The following is a 21,638-nucleotide window of genomic DNA, read 5'->3' on the forward strand; positions in this document are numbered from 1 at the left end:
TGTTGAAGGAGTCACTAAAGTTGGATGTCAAACCTTTCCAAATCCAAACTCCAATTCCCGTGTGATTAACCAAGGAATCACCGAAAAAGTTAATAGACGCAAGTCATACACTAACAATTTTATAAGAGAACTGTAATAACTAAGTACACGAATGAACAATTTTATACGAAAAGTACGTTCTCTATGGGCTTTAAAATATCCCATAAACGATATGCTGAGAAGAAAATGAACGCATTCTCAGTGTTCAACCCCTTAATGATAATGCACCTTATGAACAATCAAAAAACAGCAGGTGAGAATGAACGCTGATATCAAAATTCCACACACCTGTACCTGGGAGTATCATTTTCCATTTGACAATTAAAGAAAGCTTTTCGTGTAAGATGAACATAATCATGTTCGAACTGTTATGTGAAGAAACTATATTGTAAGTGCTTTAAAAATTTTGCCAAGACGAAAAGAGTGAGGGACCATAATTTACAACAGAAGGAGTGAGTACGCTAAGACACACGTGGGTGGTGAGATAGGTGTGAAGTTAAACATGTCACATTTTAATAGTTTTGATAAAAAATAGTTTCAAAAAAACAACAACTTGGATGACTTATTATCAAAATTATACATCGAACAAACCAAGTGAAAATGTTTTAATGATTACTAGTGAATGTAGTGAACTCTATATATATATATATATATATATATATATATATATATATATATATATATATATATATATATATATATATATATATATATATATATATATATAAATAGATGATGTTTTTACGATGACGACATTTAAAATTATAGGAAGCTACATGCAGACTACAACCATAAAGACGTCATAATAGAAATAACACGGTAAAATTTCAGTGACATCATGCAATCGTATATGGTGCTTTAGCGCTGTACCGTGAGTAAAATATGATATATTTAAAATACAAAAAAATAAAATCTTTTTCCTTCTAAAGATAATTCCGACTTCCTCTAATTAAGTTTAAATCTAGCTTAAAAAAAGGAAAGTTCTTAATCAGCAAAAAGAGAAATTGCATTTTAGCCTCAGTCAAATAACGATGCTATTCGGTTTGAATTTCGCTAAGACATTTTGGTAATAAAAAAAATGCTAGGTACAATGTTTCTCAGGAAGCTTAAGTTATAACGTTTAATCATCAGATATATTTAAAACAAAATCATTGGATAGATAGTTCGCATAATGTAGTGAGTTTGCGAACATAATTACAAAATACCAAAAGACTTGGGCAAATCGTGAGAAAGCTAGCGAAGCGCAGAAGTTATATTTGTGTGATATAGGGAAAAAACTGTTTTTCGTTTTAATTATGGATTGTCTCTATTGCCATCAACATTATTTTTGAGAGCCAATTTAATCCTTGCCTTTGTTGTCGTGATTTGAAGTGAAGCATTGCTGTACACCTAAATGTAAGTCTCAATAAAAGTATTGCTTTTCTATTTGTGTTTATTTTATTTTATATGTCTGTATCTAATCGCACGGCAGGTAATTACTTCGTATGCCTCCATCGGTAGCGCTCCCAGGAATCTGATTTCTACATAACATTAGAGGTAATCGACACGGCGATAACCCGAGGAAGTGAGGTTACGCTCCCGAATTGATAGTTGGAGTATTTCTAACCTACTATAGCTACGCATTTTGTTTTCTCGCTTTCAGCGGGTGGCACGATCGGTACACCGCTTTAAATCATAGTATCCAGACTTCATTGCCTTATTTGGCGCATCTTAATCGCCACGGCTTTAAAGCATAATTTTACATTCGACGCGGTCAATCTTTATTACCGCAAATCTCTCAGCCCAGCCTTTTTATCGCTACAGCGCTACCTAAATAAAGTGTAGTTCCCTTTAAAGACACTTTGCATGGAAGGATTTATCTCAGAAACTAAAGAAGGGGCTCATTCTAACGGAAATTGAAATCTTTAGTACCCGTTTTTAAGTGTCCTTTTTAATGCATAAATGCTTCGGGGGTTTAGAGAGTTCAGGGTGCCAGAATAAGTTTCAATTAGTTCGTGGTAACGAACTGTATAGTAAGAGCGACTCGTTTCAATAGTAACCGAAACTGTAAAAATCGTATTTTGATACGAATATATACATCCAAAGAATTGAATTTTTATGCTGATTTTGAATATGTAAGTTTCATCAAGTTTAGTCTTACCTATCGAAAGTTACGACCCTGAGAAAATTCGCCTTATTTTCGAAAAAAGGAGAAAAATCCCTAAAAAATTATAGAATCTTACTGAAAATTAAACCGTCAGATTCAGCGTATCAGAGAATCTAACTCTAGAGGTTTCAAGCTCCTAGCTGCAAAACGTGGAATTTGCAATTTTTTGCCAGTATCATAGGCATCGCAATCGCTCTGCCTAAGTAAAGAACGATGTTAGCACAATGTATTATTATTGTTTTGTTTTTTTTTCCATACCAGGGCACTTCGTATTGAAGGAGTTGTCGTAGAAATTTCTAAATGGGCTCATTCGATTGGAAATTGGAGTGGCTAGTGTTCTTTTAATAGTCGAAAGTGATTGGAGGGCAACTAGCCCCCCCCCCCAAGAGCATCATTCCCCCAAACACAACCAATCGAAGTTTCGTGAAAGACATTTTGTTCAGCGTAGTTGATTTCCAGATGGAAAATATGTTTTTGAGGAGGACACTCCCCCACAACCCTCAGGGCAAGGGTTGTAAGTTATGCCCTGGGGGCATATAAGAACGATGTTGGCACAATGTATTATTCATTAATTTTTTCCTTTAGAGCAGCACACTTTGTATTGAAGAAGTTGTTGTAGCAACTTTGAAAAGGGCTCATTCAATTGGAAATTTGGGTGGCTTGTGCCCTTTTGAACAGTCGAAAGTGATTGGAAGGCAACTAAAATCCCTTCCACGCCCAACATTTCCCTAAACACATCCAATCAAAATTTTGAGATGTCCATTTTGTTTAGCGTAGTTGATTTCAAGATAGAAATTAGGCTTTTGAGGAGGGCACTCCCCCACAGTTCTCAGGGCAAGGGTTGTAAGTTATGTCCTGGGGGCATATAAGGTTTTTAAAAAAGGCGTTGTTGTAGAAACTTCAAATAAAAAGGCTGATTCAATTGGAAATTCAAAGGGCTAGTGCCCCTTTTAATAGTCGAAATTGATTGGAGGGCAACTAACCCCCCTCTCACGCCCACATTTTCCCCAAACACATACAATCAAAATTTTGCGATAGCCATTTTATTCAACGTAGTTTTAAGTTCTGGAAATTAGGTATTTGAGGATGACAACCCCCCTCAGCCATCAGGGCAAGGGTTGTAAGTTATGCCCTGGTGGCATATCAGGTTTTTATAGAACGCGTTGTCGTAGAAACTTCAAAAAGGGCTAATTCAATTGACAATTGAAATGGCTAGTTCCCTTTTTAATAGTCGAAAGTGATTGGAAGGCAACTAACACCCCTTCCACGCCCATCATTTCCCCAAACACATCCAATCAAGATTTTTAGATAACCATTTTGTTCCACGCAGCTAAAGTTCAGTAAATTATACCTTTTGAGCAGGCCACTCCCCCCCCCCACAGTCTTCAGGGCAAGGGTAATAAGTTATGCCCTGGGGGCATATAAGGTTTTTATTGAAATCTTTGTCGTAGAAACTTGAAAAAGGGCTCATTAGATTGGAAATTTAAAGGGCTTATGCCCCTTTTAATAGTCGAAAGTGATTTGAGGGCAACTAACCCCCCTATCACGCCCACCTTTCCCCCAAACACATCCAATCAAAACTTTTAGATAGCCATTTTATTCAACGTATTTGAAATTTTTGGAAATTAGGTCTTTAAGGATGACAACCCTCCCCCCCCCCCCAGCCCTCAGGGCAAGGGTTGTAAGTTATGCCCTGGGTATATAAGATTTTTATACTTTATAAGACCAAACTGGCTATACATGACGTATGAAGCTAAGAGAGGAAAGGAAATAATAAATGATAAATAAAACCAAAAAAGGGCGAGAAAACGAGGATTTCTCCAGCCAGTGGTAAAATATGAAGACGAAAAACCAGCAAATATTTCGACAAGGACCTCCACCAAGTCGTCCTCAGTGCTAAAAAAAAAAAAAAAAAAAAAAAAAAAAAAAAATACAACAAGAATCTAACCTTTTAGAGTTCACTACACAAGATTCGAACAAACTTTTTTTTTTTTTTTAGCACTGAGGATGACTTGGCGGAGGTCCTTGCCGAAATATTTGCTTGTTTTTGTCTTCATATTTTACCACTGGCTGACAAATCCTTGTTTTCTCACCCTTTTTTGGTTTTAGTTATCATTTATTATTTCCTTTCCTCTTTTAGCTTCATATGTTATAAGATTTTTATTGAAAGCGTAGAAACTTCAAAGGGGCTCATTCAATTGGAAATTGAAAGGGCTAGTGCCTTTTTTAATAGTTGAAAGTGATTGGAGAGCGACTAACGCCCCTCTCACGCCCACCATTTTTCCAAACACATCCAATCAAAATTTTCAGATATCTATTTTGTTCAACGTAGTTGAAAATTCTTGAAATTAGGTCTTTTAGGATGATAACCCCATCAGAGCCTTCAGTGCAAGGGTTGTAAGTTATGCCCTGGGGGCATATAAGGTTTATATAGAAAGTTCAAAATGGGCTCATTTGATTGAAAATTGAAATTGCCCTTTTTAATAGTCGAGAGTGAGTTTTGTTCAAGCTATTTTGTTCATCGTAGTAGAAAGTTCTGGAAATCATATGTTTAAAGATGACAAACCGCCCAGATCCCCAGGGCAAAGGTTGTAAGTTATGCCCTGGGGGCAGGACGACTTGGCGGAGGTCCTTGCCGAAATATTTGCTTGTTTTTGTCTTCATATTTTACCACTGGCTGACAAATCCTTGTTTTCTCACCCTTTTTTGGTTTTAGTTATCATTTATTATTTCCTTTCCTCTTTTAGCTTCATATGTTATAAGATTTTTATTGAAAGTGTTGTCGTAGAAACTTCAAAAGGGCTAAATCAATTGAAAATTGAAAGGGCTAGTGCCTTTTTTAATAGTTGAAAGTTATTGGAGAGCGACTAACGCCCCTCTCACGCCCACCATATTCCCAACCACATCCAATACATTTTGAGATATCCATTTTGTTCAACGTAGGTGAAAGTTCTTGAAATTAGGTCTTTTAGGGTGACAACCCCCTCAGAGCCCTCAGTGGAAGGGTTGTAAGTTATGCCCTGGGGGCATATAAAGTTTATATAGAAATTTCAAAATGGGCTCATTTGATTGAAAATTGAAATTGCCCTTTTTAATAGTCGAAAGTGAGTTTTGTTCAAGCTATTTTGTTCATCGTAGTAGAAAGTTCTGGAAATCATATGTTTAAAGATGACAAACCCCCCAGATCCCCAGGGCAAAGGTTGTAAGTTATGCCCTGGGGGCATATAAGGTTTTTATAAATAGAGTTGTCGTAAAGTTTCAAAAGGGGCTCATTGAATTGGAAATTGAGAAGGCTAGTGCCCTTTTTAATAGTCGAAAATGATTGGAGGGCAACTAAACCCCTTTTCACGCCCACCATTTCTCAAAACATATCCAATAAAAATTTTCAGATAGCCATTTTGTTCAACGTTGCAGAAAGTTCTGGAAATTAGGTCTTTGAGAATGACAACCCCCGTCCCCCAGCCCTCAGGGCAGGGGTTGTAAGTTATGGCCTTAGGGCATATAAGGTTTTTATTGAAAGTGTTGTCGTAGAAACTTCAAAAGGACTGATTTGATTGAAAATTGAGAGGCCTAGTGCCATTTATAATAGTAGAAAGTGATTGGAGAGGGACTAACGGCCCTCTGACGCCAACCATTTCCCCAAGCAAATCCAACCAAAATTTTGAGATAGTCATTTTGTTTAACGTAGTTGAAAGCTCTGGAAATTAGGTCTTAGAGGATGACAACCACCCTAACAGCCCTTAGGGTAAGGCTTGTAATTTATGCCCGGGGGGCATATAAGGTGTTTATAGAAAGCGATGTCGTTTCAAAAAGGGCTCATTCGATTGGAAATCAAAAGGGCTTGGGCCCTTTTTAATAGTCGAAAGTAATTGGAAGGCTTGACATTTTTACAGTAAAGATCGATGTGGGTATAATGTATTATTTTCCGTTTTTGTTGTTGTTTAGACCAGGGCACTTTGTATCGAAGGAGTTGTCGGGAAAACTTCGAAAACGGCTCATTCGATTGAAAATAGAAAGGGCTGATGCCCTTTTTAATTGTCGAAAGTAATAGGAGGGCAACTAATCCCCCTCCCACGCCCACCCTCCCATTTTCCCATTATGTTTAAAAACTAAATGTTGCCTTAAGATTAAATCAAAATGCACTGTGTTAATCCCAATAAGGCATCTCAGCAGTATCCCAAGAACGACTGATGGTATTATGTTCAAACTTTTGGGCCTACTTCTGCTTTTAAAATTTAACCGAATCAAAAAAGCGTAAGTGTATCCAAGCTATTAAAGAAAAAAACAGATTTTTTTTGCGAATGGTATCAAGTTTTTCATTTCAGGTCAACTAGAGGAGGTATGAAAGTAAATTAAACACTACTATTTGTGTCCAGATTTTTAAAAGGGTGTATTTTGTAAAAGAGTGCGGAAAATTTTTCTCCAGCATACAAATAGCAGACCAAACTATGAAGTCTTAAGAAAAACGAAAAGATTTAAAGTATTATTTTCTTTTTCCCTGAAAAGACTATGTGAATATAAAAAAAACTTTTTTCACAAAATAAGTTTTTCAAAGAAAAGTAAAGAACTCCATTAAACCAAAAATGAGCAAAAATAAAATCAAATAATCTACCAAGCGTAAAACTACCACAAATTACCATCGATAAATAAATGAAACCCAAAACGAACAGAAATTACAATAAATAACCGAGTCAAACTCAAAACGAGCAGAAATTAAGTTAAGTTGGGCTCAAAACCCCTATGCCTTCCCAAGGCCAGAAGAAAATTTGCACTTTACTGAAAAAAAAACAAATGAATGTGCATTGTCAGTTTAATATGCATATACTGTATATTATACATATACTGATATTACTAAATATCAGTATATGTATATTAAACTGACAATGCACATTCATTTTTTTTTCTTCAGTAAAGTGCAAATTATGCGCAAATTATAATGCGGCTAGCTAGTGCAGCTAGCCGAGAAATTTACAGTTCGAATAAGAATTTAATTAAAAAAAAACAAGTTTTTTTCCATCCAAGACTGAGAAGAAATAGTAGAGCTTTAAATGAATAGAAATTACTTTGTATATGAGGCAGGCTGCCCCATCTGACACCACTTCTCTTTATGCTACAACTTTGTACTGGTTTAAAAATACTTCCTATTCCCTATTAACGGCCCTCGTGTATGAGCAATTGTTCTAAGAAATGGGACAAAAAGTCAACAAATGGTGTAAAGAGCAGAGGTTCAGGATCCACAGCAACCAGAAATCAGAACACAAGTCTGAAAATCAGTCTGAAATCGTGAGCCCTTCTCGTTATATAAATTCAAAAAGATCAAAGATTTTCAACAAAGATATTTATTATTCAATGTTCAGGAAAGGTCTGATTCACCAGAAAAAAATTCATACCAAAAGATTCATACAAAACGAAAATAACTCGTGTCTGGACTCTCCGCCAAAACAGGTAATAAACCTTTTTTCAAACCAAACGCTAATGAACTACGATTCGAAATGATATCACAAACTGAAAATAACAAAAAAAGAAATGCCATAAAAAAAACACCACAGTATGTAGACACGGCCAAAGGAACCCCCATTAAGAGACCCACAAAAAGAATAAATAAATTCGGCTTTAATGGTTTTGTGACGTAAATTTTTTTTTACAACAAAACAGAACCTTTTATGTATGGTCTTGACAGGCGTTAATTTCATGACTTTAAAAAACTAGCAATTACAACAAGGTAGATCATGCAAATATTCTAACTTGCGTTTTACCCCGTGATGTTGCCTCTTAATTGTAGAATACTGGAAAACTGAGTACGTGGGTTGAGTTGCACGAGGATTCAGTTAAATTGGGTTGAATTGCAGGTGGTTTAGTTACACGGGGGTTTAGTTTCACAAGGATAATATATTCTGCACATATATGCACATACATCTGATTTGAATTCAATTAGCTTTGCGAATCAGCTTTTCAAGTTTTATGCGAGTTTTGGGACAACAAAGCTTCACTAGGACAACAACCTCGGTTAGAAGACAATGACAATCAAAATATAAAAGCCTGCCACGTAGCCGTGCCGGAGGCAAATCCATCAGTATCCCGGTACCATGTATATATATATATATATATATATATATATATATATATATATATATATATATATATATATATATATATATATATATATATATATATAATAAAAGCCTGCCACGTAGCCGTGCCGGAGCACCGTCCATCAGTATCCCGGTACCACAGAAAGAAAAAAAAAAAAAAACTTAAAGAAAAATATATTAAATAAAATAAAAAGAGAGAGAGAGAGAGAGAGAGAGAGAGAGAGAGAGAGAATATATATATATATATATATATATATATATATATATATATATATATATATATATATATATATATATATATATATATATATATATATATATATATATATATATATATATATATATATATATATATATATATATAATATGCTATCTTTATATTTATCTTTAAATGTGCAATACTTGTATATTCATTTATTTATGTATGTATATATTTTTTTCGAAAACAGCTTCTTTTTTTGGAAAATTGGCATCCTGAGATTTTCTGGCCTGAAAAAACGGTCACAAGTTGGAGAAAATTCGTTAAGAGCTTTAATTTTGGAGAGAAAAATGCACATGAGTGACGTCATATTTATATATATCAGTGCTGTAATGACGTCATCTACTAATATAAAAGGCTGCATTTATGTTGCATCTGTAAATGACATGACATGAAAAACCACACCATAATCTGCACCAATGACGTCATTCATAGCATAAAAACAAGCGCTGTCTAGAAAGATCTATTATTCTTTATTTGAAAAGCAAACATTTATATAAGTATACAAAAATAACAAGTATGAATATAAACTGCCAGCATTATATATTCAGTGATATGGCTCCAATTTATGGGAACTTTGGCACTGACCCAAATTCGCAGCTTCTGAGTGGAGCGACTGATTTTACAAGCCAAGAAGACATACAACTTTACTTCGAAACTTTTTCTGCCTTAGAGTGGTTACTCAATGGAAACTTTGGTATTGACCAGGATTCTCAGCTAATGAGCGGAACGACTAATATTACAAACCAAGATGACAAACTACAGGACTTAGAGAAGGAATTCAATCGGTCTCAATGTTCAAATGATCATGTAGACATCAAACAACAAACCCAGACACATGCAGGGACATCAGAAGTAAGTAGTAAAGCTTGTACCTTGTTGTATGAAAAATACAACAAGAAGTGTATAGTAGTATGTGAAGTATGCAAAAAGAAATTTTTACGGAGACGGTACTTGAATATACATATGAGAACCCATACTGGTGAAAAACTGCATGAATGTGAAGTGTGCAAAAAGAAATTTACTTCAAATTCTAGCTTGAATGTACATATGAGAAAACACACCGATGAAAATGCACATAAATGTGCTACATGCAAAAAGAAATTTTCTTCAAATTCTAACTTGGCTCAGCATATGAGAACTCACAATGAAGAAAAACCCTATGAATGTGAAGCGTGTAAAAAGAAATTTTCTTCGAATTCCAATTTGACTAAGCATATGAGAACTCACAAAGAAGAAAGACCCTATGAATGTGAAGCGTGTAAAAAGAAATTTTCTAAGAATTCCCATTTGGCTATACATATGAGAACTCATAATGGAGAAAAACCCTATGAATGTGAAGTATGCAAAAAGAAATTTGCTAGCAAGTCTGATTGCACTAGGCATATGAGAAGTGAGACCACACATTGGTGGACAACCATATAAATCTCAAGAAAGCAAAATTAATACAGAATATTACCCCTAGTCAATTTTTGTGGTGATTTCTATCTTTCGGGTATGACATTTAAATATCTGTTTGTTTTAAGTTTCAATTAAATTATATGATTTACCTTTAACTCCTCTTGTTTAATTATAGCTCTACTTTTACTTGAAGTTTATTTATAATAATTACCCATTAAAACCTATGAGCCTGAGAAAATAAGCCTCATTTCGAAAAGAAGCAAGGAACACCCCAGAAAGTCAAACGATCTTGTCAATGAAAACCACCTGCATATCAGAGGAACATACTACAGAGGTTTCAAGCTCCTGTCAACAATCGTGAGCGTAACAGTAGCTGCTAACTAGTTTTGGATGAACTTTGGAATATAATAACTTTAAATTAGTTGCTTTGTAAACAAATCGGATAAAAAAAAATAAGCCATAGGAATCGCCATTGCAAACCCGATACAGGAAATTACAGTCCCATGGCTTGAAGAAGAAGGAAAATCACATTTTTTGCATGGGTAGCTTTGTTGTGCCCTCTTTTCTTTCCATTTTTTCCTCCCCAGCTAGCGGGGCACTGGAACATCACAAAGAGCTGTTTAAGGAATCATTCTAAAGGAAGTCGTTGTTTCTAGTGCCTGTTGTAATTAACAAAACACAATATTTAAAATAAAATCAATATTTTGACAAAAAAAAACTGCATCTTCGTGCACAGTACATAGTCTGTGTACAACGATGATTAACTTAAATTTTTCTTTTCACATAATAGGTCGGACTAAGACTTTTATAACTGACGTATCTCCTATATCTTATTTAAAATTCAAGGGTAGTCTCTCAATTTCCATAATCGCAGTATTAAGTTGGAACTTTCAGGGAATGATGAGGGGGATAATCAATTGACCAAAAAGACAATATTTGAACACTACTACTTCTAATGCTACTACTACTGTTATTAGAACTACTGCTGTGATAGTAACTACTACTAAGACTGAGGATATTGAGGTGAAAATTTTTAGGAAATATTAAGAGGAAAAATGCATCCAGGCTGTCAAATATACAGGTAGGAATAGGGTATAGAATAGGGTATAAAGTAAAAACTTTCACAGAAAGTTAAAGTTGCTTTATAACTAAATCAAAAAGCACTATGTGTATGCTGGTTGTCAATAAGACGTCTCAAGAACGACTGAGGGTATTGAGTTGAAACTTTCAGGGCTACGACTCTTACTGCTTCTGTTCTTACAGTTGACCTAAATCAAAACAGTGTAAGTGTATCCAAATTGTCAAAATAGCATAGATACGAAGTTTTATGGAGGATATTAAGTTTTAATTTTCAAAGAAACTTAAGAAGGTGTAAAATTAAATCAGGGGATATAACATGTGTCCAGATTTTCAAAAGGGTGTTTATTATTTAAAAAAAAAATAATTGTCCAACATATAAATAGTAGGCCATAATATGGATTCTTATAAGGGAAAACGAGAAGATAAAAAAAAATTCTTTACGAATGAAAAAGACTTATTTTTAATTGCCCAAATTTATTAATTTATTTGAATAAAATTTATTCAATTGCATAAACTAAAAGCCAGATTCTAATTGCAAGTCTTTTATTTACTGATTTTCTTTCGAAACATTTGAACTGACAATTTTTTTTATTTTTAAATAAAATGAAATACAAACAGCTTAGATTAAAAAAAAGGCCGTTTTAGCGCAATGCGAGGAGTTAGACACAATATTTATTTTTATACCCCAAGCTTATAGCTAAACCATTCCGTTGGAACTCTACTGGAAACGAATTCTTCAAGATATCTTTTTATTTTAAAGGTACAATAACTATGTGTCTAGAGATGACATGACCCTCTCCCCCCAGAACCACCGAAGGAAGAGTCGCAAGTTATGAAATTTGCACATTGTTTACATATAGTGTTTGTTATAGGGAAGTGTAGGCTTCTGATATTTTAAGTGGGCGGGGGGAGATTTTCTGGGGATAGATTTTCTACGGGGAAAAATCCCCTCTGGGATGGAAGTTTTCGGAGATTAGCTTTCTAGCGAAAATCTTATACAATTTGCCAGATTTTGTATACAAAATTCGTTTTATTTGTCTAACTTTTTTGTTGGTGACCACATTTTACATGTGTAAATGCTTTGGGGGAAATGTCCAGGGAAGATTTTCAGTGGAGTTGGAATTCTCTGGGAATTTTTAGGTGGTGGGGGAGATTTTCCCCGGGAAAAAATATCAATGGAGGAAACGTCTATGATGGGGAAAATTCTCTATGGGAAAACTTTCTGCGGGGGAATTTTTCTATTAGGGGGGGGGGGGGGGTCCAGAAAATATGCTCTACACAGGGAGGAATCCCCAATGACCTGAAAAAAGATCAGAAAATAAATAAAAACAGGTATTTCTTCAAAGGAAAGTATGTTAAGGAGTATTTTTCAGGCGGCTACTTGTCAATACCCTTCTCAGCCACCCTCTTCTCAATACCCTGCTCTTTACACTAAAGTTAGATCATTTTGTCTTACTTGTTTTAAGAACGATTCCTGAAGCACTAGGGCCGTTTAATTAGAATCAGATGCTTTTTTAAATTTCTTTAAAAACTGTCGTTTTAAGAGAGCGGTAAGAAGAGGGGCAGCCCCCACATATACGGAGTGATTTCTCTTCGTTTTAAGTTTAATGTTGCTCCTTACTTTCAATGATCCCGATGAAAATTACATAATCCCCATTTATTTTCCAGTTAACATTGGTTAGATGCCGTTCTTTACTATAAAAACTAATTCCAATGTATGCAATGGTTTGATATTCCAATGATCGTCTTTTGATGTAAAAATTCGGTCAAAAACTCGTTCTTGACTATAAAACTTTACTAACCTATACTATAGTTAAGTGGCCTATAAAATTTAGTATAGGCAAGAGGTCGTTCTTTATTATACATTTTTTGCAAAAAAACTGATTCTATTTTAAAAATAATTTGTTTTAATTACAAAAGGTTTTTAACCCGTTAATTTTCTTTAAAATGAGCCATTGAACAACTCTCTACGACGTTCCAGTGCCAGCTATCTGTGGAATTACTAACCTATACTATAATTAAGTGGCGTACAAAATTTAGTTTAGACAAGAGGGCGTTCTTTATTAAAATGATGGAAATTACATAATCCCTATTTATGTTTCAGTTAACATGGGCTAAGTGTCGTTCTTTATTGTAAAACTTTTAATATGTTGAATTAAAAGCACTATCTTTTCAATTTAAAATTTAAAAAAGAAACTTGTTTATTTACATTCCACCTAAAATAATGAAGATAATATGAATGAACCACAGGGTTCAGTTTCTTTGGACTTGAGTTCGTTTTTTAACTATAAATACAAACAGGAAAAAGCCTACGGCTTTTTCTTCTTTTAAATAGTAAGAGACGAAACTCAAACAATCAAGTAGCTAACTAAGTCCAATGTATGGAATGGTTTTTTATTTCAGAGATTTACTAACCTATACTATAGTTAAGTGGCCTATATAATTTAGTATAGGCAAGAGGTCGTTCTTTATTATAATTAGCTAAAATAATGAAGATAATATGAATGAACCACAGGGTTCAGTTTCTTTGGACTTGAGTTCGTTTTTTAACTATAAATACAAACAGGAAAGAGCCTACGGCTTTTTCTTCTTTTAAATAGTAAGAGACGAAACTCAAACAATCAAGTAGCTAACTAAGTCCAATGTATGGAATGGTTTGTTATTTCAGTGATCGTCTTTTAATGTAAATTACTATAAAGTTCATTAACATGAACTGTTTGATTGCTTCAAAATCCAAATATCTTTGAAAAGACTGCAGTATGGAAAGACATCAAAAATGCAGTTTTTGGTGGAAAAATTTATTCTCTTTTAGAAATAATTTATTTTAGTTACTATAGATTTTTAACCCAATTAATTTCCTTTAAAATGTGCCATTGAACAACTATCTACGATGTTCCAGTGCCAAGCTATCTCTGGAAAAGAAGAAAAAAAGAAAAAAATATCCCGTTTAGGCAGAATGTTGTAGTAGCTGCCAGTTTTCTTGATTTTCAAGCCAATATATTTCCCTTCTGTTCAAGCCAAAGGGCGGTAAGTTTCCTTTCAAAGGGTTTCGGACAAGGCGGTTCTAATGGTGTACTTTTTGTTTTGATCTGACTCCTTTTTTAGGACTATATGGGTTTTTATATTTCTTAACATTGGACGTGATCGTCTCTTACTAGGTTGCTAGCTACCGCTGCAACCCGGATTAGTTTTTTTTATTATTTATTTTCTTGTAAAAGGGAGCTAAGAGAAGACCCAACAAAGAGTTCACCAATTTCAACGTTATATGTAGCCTATTAAGTATACACTTAGTAACAATATCCAATTGATTGAGCCCTTTCTTAACCTCAACGATAATTCCTTCTATTTGAAGTGGTTGGGAGACAAAAAAAAGATGAAAATTAAAACATAAAAAGCCCCCTCCCCCTTCGTAACACATTTTACATTAGAAATACATATCTAAAAATTTTGTTATGGCAGTTCAGGGATTACTGAAGTTGGTTTTTCAGCAAAAACTGCACTGGAGGGTTTTGAATACCCTTCAGTCACTTTTGACTCTTCAAAAGGGGACTATAATTTTCATTTTTATTAAATGACCCCCCTCTAAATTTTCTTCGATACCTCTTCCATAGGAAGTGACAAAAGGACAAAAAAAAATATTACGATGAAGGCCTATGGCCCTCTACTTGGGCACTGGTACTAAACTGCCTCTGACTTATAATATTCTTGGGCACAAAAGTTATGAAGCTGCTAAACCCAAATATAGACCCAGCCCTGATTTCAAAAAACGAATTTCAGTATGATTTCCGTAACACCATGTTTCTATTGTGTTATTCAATGTTTTTTGTACAAAATAGTTTAAAATCGTTTACGTAGTTCAGTCATATTTTCTTGTGAAAATTCAAATAGTCTAAGCCCATGTACGATTTTTTCATTCAAATTAAAAATATATACACTTGGAAGCTATTTTCAGGAAACCGATAATAGCACAAACTCTAGTTTGCATATAAAGTTTCAAATAAATAAAAAAAAAGTTAAAACTACCAAACAACGGGATATGCCATAACACTTACCATGACATTATGAGAAAATAAAACATTCTTAATGACGTTGACAAAGGTCTTGGAGAAGAAACTTTAACATTTTTTCCTAAGTAATTTTAATAGTTGACAAAGTTTGTGTTATAACTTCAAAATAGCAAAATATTCTTTTCTAGGAAAGAATTATGGCAAATTTAAAATTTTCCTAAACGGTTGATAATTTTTTTTTAGTCCCAAAAAAGATTATTCGTGAAAATTTCAAGCCACCACCCTGATATAAAAGTTCATAATAAGAAACATTAATTATGTTTGGTCTTAAGGTTAAAAATGAAATGTTATTTCTTCTTATTTCCTTCGTGGGACTGGACCTACTGTTAATCACTTGCGGTGGCTTTTTAAAAGCTTTAGTATTTTTTATTCTTATGGTTCAATATGGCTATCTTTATATGGCTCAGGCTACAATAAAAACAGGAGAAACGTTAACTTGCTCTATGATCAATGTTGAAGAGTTTGTTAAAAAATTCAGTCAGAAAATGAAAAGTAATAGAAAAAGTGCTATGAATCTTCTGTTCGATAAAGTCAAAGAAGTTGCTCATAAGGTGAGAATCGATGCATTTAGTTTCGAAGAGATACTGAAAATAAGAACGTTATATCTACATTTTGTCGTCTGGAGTTGTGCGTTGCTTTGCTCCCACTGGGGCATAAAACTTGCGGCACTGACCTGTTTAAGTTTCTTGTACATGGAAACGTTTTACCCCTATCTAGAGACTGTCTCTGCCGAAAGTGAAAACTACCCAATATTATCAGAAGAATTGAGCGAAGAATCGAGCCACAAAAATACAATTGAGGCAGCTGAACAAAAGAAATAAAATACAGAAGTGAACACGTTCTGCCTCTCTCTAGGGAATGACTCAATAATGGCTTATTAAATATTTCAAAACTAAATGGTTGAAGGAGTAACCTGTGATTGCAGCTAGCATACAAACCAACAAAATGGGCATAATAAGTTTAAAGCATTAGAAATTTTGTGCCTAATTTGCGGAATAGCATATACTTAGTAAGGAGCAATCTCATAGTTGTTGTTTGTTTTTTCCTGGATTTACAACATATAACAGAAATTGTAGAAAACTAGGAGGACTGGTTCAATCACAAATTATCTGTTTGGCTGTCGCCTTTTTGGTCAGAATCATCAATCCCCCTTGCTACTTGCATAAGTAAATCATCAACTGGCAATGTTTTTAGCACTATACTATGCTTCATCTTAACACTACCACCACCACCCCTCTATATACATTCTAGTTCACTTTTATTCTTAATGTTTCTTTTCTGAGATCATAGATGGACTGCAACCTAGTAAAGAACGAACCACGACCAACAGTAAAAGGTAATTGAAAAAGAGGTTTTGAAAGAGGTTGTCAAGTGAAGAAGAATCACTATTTAAGGGCAACTCAAGAATGGTATAATAGTCATTTCTGTTAATCTGGATAGTAGTTAGATAAGAAAAACAAGTTTTTGTCCTAAAAGTAATATTGCTCCTTACTTTCAGTTAGAAAAACTTTCTTTTTTTAAATTTAATTTGTATATAGGAGCTTGAAACCTCTCTTCAGTAGGGTTGTCTGATATGCTGAAACTGATGGTGTAATTTTCATTAAGATTGGTTGGATTTTTGAGATTTTCCCTTCCTTTTTTGATCATTGGGCTAATTTTCTCCGGCTCTTAACTTTTGATGGGTGTGAATAAACTTTATGAGCTTTAGATACTTGGAATTAGCGTAAACATTCAATTCTTTTGATATGCCTGTTCGTTCCGATATTAAATTAAAAAAGCAGGTTTTTTTCTTAATCTAAAAGTAAGGAGCGACATTATAACTCGAAACGAACCAAATTTTTTATTTGTATGAAAAAGAATGTCCCCTCCTCAACGCCCCACTCTTTACACTAAAGTTTTTTAAGTACAGTTGTGACAAAGAGGCGATCTTTAGTGTAAAGAGCGGGGCGTTGAGGAGGGGAAGGTCTTTTTCGTATAAGGAATTATTTCTGTTCGTTTTAAGCTTTAATATCACTCTTTACTTTCAGTTAAAACAACTTATTTTTTTCTTTTAATTTGTATATAGGAGCTTGAAACCTCTCTTCAGTAAGGTTGTCTCATATGCTAAAACTGATGGTGTGATTTTCATTAAGATTGGTTGGATTTTTGAGGTTTTCTCTTCCTTTTTTGATAATTGGGCTAATTTTCTCCGGCTCTTAACTTTTGATGGGTGTGAATAAACTCTATGAGCTTTAGATACTTGGAATTAGCGTAAACATTCAATTCTTTTGATATGCCTGTTCGTTCAGATATTAAATTAAAAAAGCAGGTTTTTTTCTTAATCTAAAAGTAAGGAGCGACATTATAACTCGAAACGAACCAAATTTTTTATTTGTATGAAAAAGAATGTCCCCTCCTCAACGCCCCACTCTTTACACTAAAGTTTTTTAAGTACAGTTGTGACAAAGAGGCGATCTTTAGTGTAAAGAGCGGGGCGTTGAGGAGGGGACGGTCTTTTTCGTATAAGGAATTATTTCTGTTCGTTTTAAGCTTTAATATCACTCTTTACTTTCAGTTAAAACAACTCTTATTTTTTTCATTTAATTTGTATATAGGAGCTTGAAACCTCTCTTCAGTAAGGTTGTCTCATATGCTAAAACTGATGGTGTGATTTTCATTAAGATTGGTTGTATTTTTGAGGTTTTCCCTTCTTTTTTTGATAATTGGGCTAATTTTCTCCGGCTCGTAACTTTTTATGGGTTTGATTAAACTTAATGAGTTTTATTTTTGGAACTAGCGTAAACATACGATTCTTTTGGTATGCCTGTTCATCAGAAATAAATTTAAAAAGCAAGTTTTTTTTAACTAAAAGTAAGGAGCGACATTAAAACTCAATACGAACAGAAATTGTTGTATATAATTCTGTCTGAGAACAATTAGTCTTCTAAAAGTTTGGTGCCGGTCTCTCAAAAAAAAGATTAATTTCGATAAAAATATAACTTGGAGAAAAATTGTTACCACGTTTTGCTCAGACAGCTCATTGCTACTGGTCTATCTTGGCCCCTTTCTATTTCTTCCTTTCATTTTGTTCTTCATAGTTTTTTTTTATTATTTTGTGTTGATTGAAAACAGTGGCACCCTCTTGAGTCATCAGTTTAACTGTAGTTAAGTAAACAGGGACTGGCCGTGATTCTAATGGATTAAACTTTTCCTTGAACTATGTTACAGATTACTTTGACAGATATATCATCCATTGAGTGAGCCTCATTACATAACTAGTTACGTTGAAAACTGTAAGCTTACTTGTGTTTGTTCTGTTGTATCTTTCCTTTTATGCTAGAAGTGGATTTAACCTAATAGAAAATAAAACTTCTTTTAAAATTTTCAGGTATTTCTCTAAATTTAATATAAATTTTTTTTTTTTGATGAGACACTGTAAGGTTACCCCTACTATCAGGGCTAATAAATTTGGTAGCATGTTATAAACTGAGGCGTTGGGTAAGAAATCGGTACTCAGAATTCAGTGACAACTGATTTTTATTGCAAAAGAAGATAAAAGAAAAATATTCCAATTCTGATTATGTTTAATATTTCTAAACCTCTCCTAGGTCTAATGTCTATGGTCTACTTGTTTAATCCACCAATGTTCACCGAAAAGAAAAAGATTATGTTAATTCTATGCTACTGAATGTTTCTACTTAAAAGAGTTATTCTTGAATAGTTAGTCAAGGCTTCAGTTCTGGGGCATTAAAATCCTTTAGTTCAAACTATTGCTGAGACAATCTCGGGGTAACTATACCTGATTTTATTTTAATTTACATTAACCCAAACCAAGAGATCCTCTTATTATTTCTTTAAAAGGGCTTTGTGTTCCCTGGACCTTTAGTAAGCTTTACCTTTAGCAGGGAAAACTCTCAATTGGATATATCTGGGCATAAAGGTCTGGAAATTCTTAAATTGACAATATTATTCCCTTTTTCCTAACCTATCTGTATAAACATCGGGACCAGCTTTGTATAAACAGGCAGTACGGGTTTAAAGAAATGAAAGAATGATTAAAAAGGGACCAGTGTTCTCCTTCGTATAAACGTCTGAAGATTGCACAGAAGGGGGGGGGGGCAAGTAATGTTGTTGTCCGATAATTCCAATTTTTGGATATAAGGTCTTTATGCAGTCAAGCTAAGTTCTAAGGAACTCTAGGCTGAAAAAGGGGAACACAAAGGGCTCTTCTAATTTTGGCTTCTTTTTTAATGTTCCTTTCCTCTTTAATTCTTCAGTTATTCGAAGCATGTATGTCACACAATCAATTTAAATGCGATTATTCTAACCTTAACATATTGTTTTTTACAAATGGCCCAAGCCTTTCCTAATTGGAAATACTACCGAATTATACACCCAAATCACCAACTTATAGTAAAATGTTAGACTTCAGCGTTAGTTGTTATTCTTGTCTCCTATATACGTATTAAAGTTATCTCCAAGTGACAGAAATCTTTTAGAGGTTTTCTTCTTATTGTAATTTTATCTCCAAACTTTTATCTCCAAGGGAATTCAGACATACAATGGTAGTCTACCTTAATTACAAAGTAAAATAATTAGTCGCCGTTAAGTTCCAAAAAAGACTACCTTGTTTCCGAGGATAAACTACCCCGATTTGTCTCTCATCCGTAAGTTTTATTTCTTTTGCTACTTGATCCGTTCATTGACCTTCCCTCTCTCTTAACCAATCAAACACTTTTTGTTAAAAAGTAGTTTCTTTTACAGGTTTTCAAGGCCTTGCATTCCTTTTTGTCTTATAACAAAACTGGTCTAAATTAGGTCTTAAAATATTTCTCAGGGGTTCAAAGATCGTTCGATCCTTGGACAAAGAAGTGTCACTACAAGATTTATGACTAGTAACGCAAAGTGAAACTATTTTCAAATTCAAGCTAATTTGAAATTGTCGCTTTATTTCTGATCTATTGAAGTGAAAGGGAACTCCAAGCTTTAATAAAATTGAGTTACCAAATTTCACAAATTTAAGGCCTCCTTACAATCTCCGCCACTTAAAATCTTAGTATAACTTTTGTTTTAAAAGGAATAAACGAAAGGAAACACAAATTTACTAAGATCCATTGTAACTCAATTTCTCCTTATACTACTTCTAAATTGAACCCTTTAGGCTTTTGGTCTCGATAATATAAATTTCTTAATTTTCTGAATATCAGTCCTACTGAAAGAAATCCTATTATATATATAAAGAGTGTAAAAATGTTATACGTCGATGTCCAATCTGTTGTTACATCCTTCGCTTTTTCTTCTTGCAAGGAAACTCGTATTTGCCTCACTTCTAGGCCAGTTGTTGAACTAAACCTATTCTAAAAGTAAATAAAAGGTAAATATTCAATTTCGTCTTCCTAATATTTTTTTAATATACGGTTTTTTTTTGTCGTTTCCTATTTTTAATCTACGGGTCTTTTTGTCGTTTCGCGGCGTCCGAAATAAAACCCCTGCTCTCGTGTTGCTAAGCACAGATAAGTCGACTCTTTGATTACTTTAAGTTTAAAATTGAGCACAGATTTAAGAAAAGGAAGATATACTAATTGACCTCTACGAACAGCTGAATGCTATGTTCTTATTTGGGCCTTTTCAAACTTTATTCACAATTTTTTTTCAAATTATAATTGAATACTCGAAAAGATATTTAAAGGTGCCAAAAGGTCTAGTAACAATGGAAGACTTGAAAAATCAAAGGCAAATACATTCTACAATGAAAGGAAAAACAAATCTGTACCCGTTCTCTATTTTTTTTAAAATTACGATTTATGAAAATTTCGAACCTTTTGCATTTTCTGAACTCATCTCCTTTGTTGAAGAAAGCAAAATCACAAACTATTACTACTTTAATTTAGTGTGTGGCTGCATTATAAGGAGTCTCTTATATGATTCCTATAATTCTTATCCTTTATTTGGCGGATATTTTAAATCCTATCGGCAGTGCTTTTTATTTTCAACAATACTCTAAATCTTACGGGCAATGCATTTACTCTCATAATTTTTTTTTTTTGGATTGTGCAACTACTATATTTTTACTAATGTGCATTTGGCACCATTCGTGCTAAGTTGCAATTTTCCTGTGGTATCACTTGACTGAATATGAAAGAGTTCATAAGGGAAAATATTATTTAATATTATCTGTAAGAGTGGGGTAACTAACGCTAACTTTATCTAATCTCAAACAGAGTTCATAATTCTTTACTGCCTCTTCAACCTGGCAGTACATATATATAAAGACACCATATTGTCTTAATTTATTTAAGGTTTTGACAGCTCCCATCTTGGCCCCCCGAAAAAAAGGACTTGAATGCAAGAAACGGATGACTCCTTTAACTAGTTTTTTTGATAAAATGATCTTAAATTGACGTCTTTTGTTTTTCTTTTCAGAATCAGCCAGTGTATAGAATAAGCCATTCACGGGAACCAAACGGAGATCTCCTAACCTTTTCTAAGAAATTGGATTTCTTTTCTTTCCTAAATTCGAAATTTTTGGTTCTGAGCTCTACCCCAAATGTCAAATCTTGGAAATTTTCCGGTCT

General features: G+C 33.9%; 1 protein-coding gene across 1 annotated transcript in view; it reads left to right on the forward strand.

The window, feature by feature from the left end:
• Positions 1-9,052: 9,052 nt before the first annotated feature.
• Positions 9,053-21,638, forward strand: part of LOC148952870 (uncharacterized) — a 35,279-nt gene continuing 22,693 nt past the window's right edge. Inside the window, exons 1-2 of the mRNA XM_089088138.1 lie at positions 9,053-9,210; positions 9,484-9,903. Of these exons, the coding sequence (XP_088944264.1) occupies positions 9,056-9,210; positions 9,484-9,903 (575 nt within the window). The 5' untranslated portion in view covers positions 9,053-9,055. The remainder of the gene's footprint in view (positions 9,211-9,483; positions 9,904-21,638) is intronic.

Source organism: Artemia sp. Qi Xiang Cuo, chromosome 4, assembly GCF_049724085.1.
Source record: "Artemia sp. Qi Xiang Cuo chromosome 4, ASM4972408v1, whole genome shotgun sequence".
Classification (NCBI taxonomy): domain Eukaryota; kingdom Metazoa; phylum Arthropoda; class Branchiopoda; order Anostraca; family Artemiidae; genus Artemia; species Artemia sp. Qi Xiang Cuo.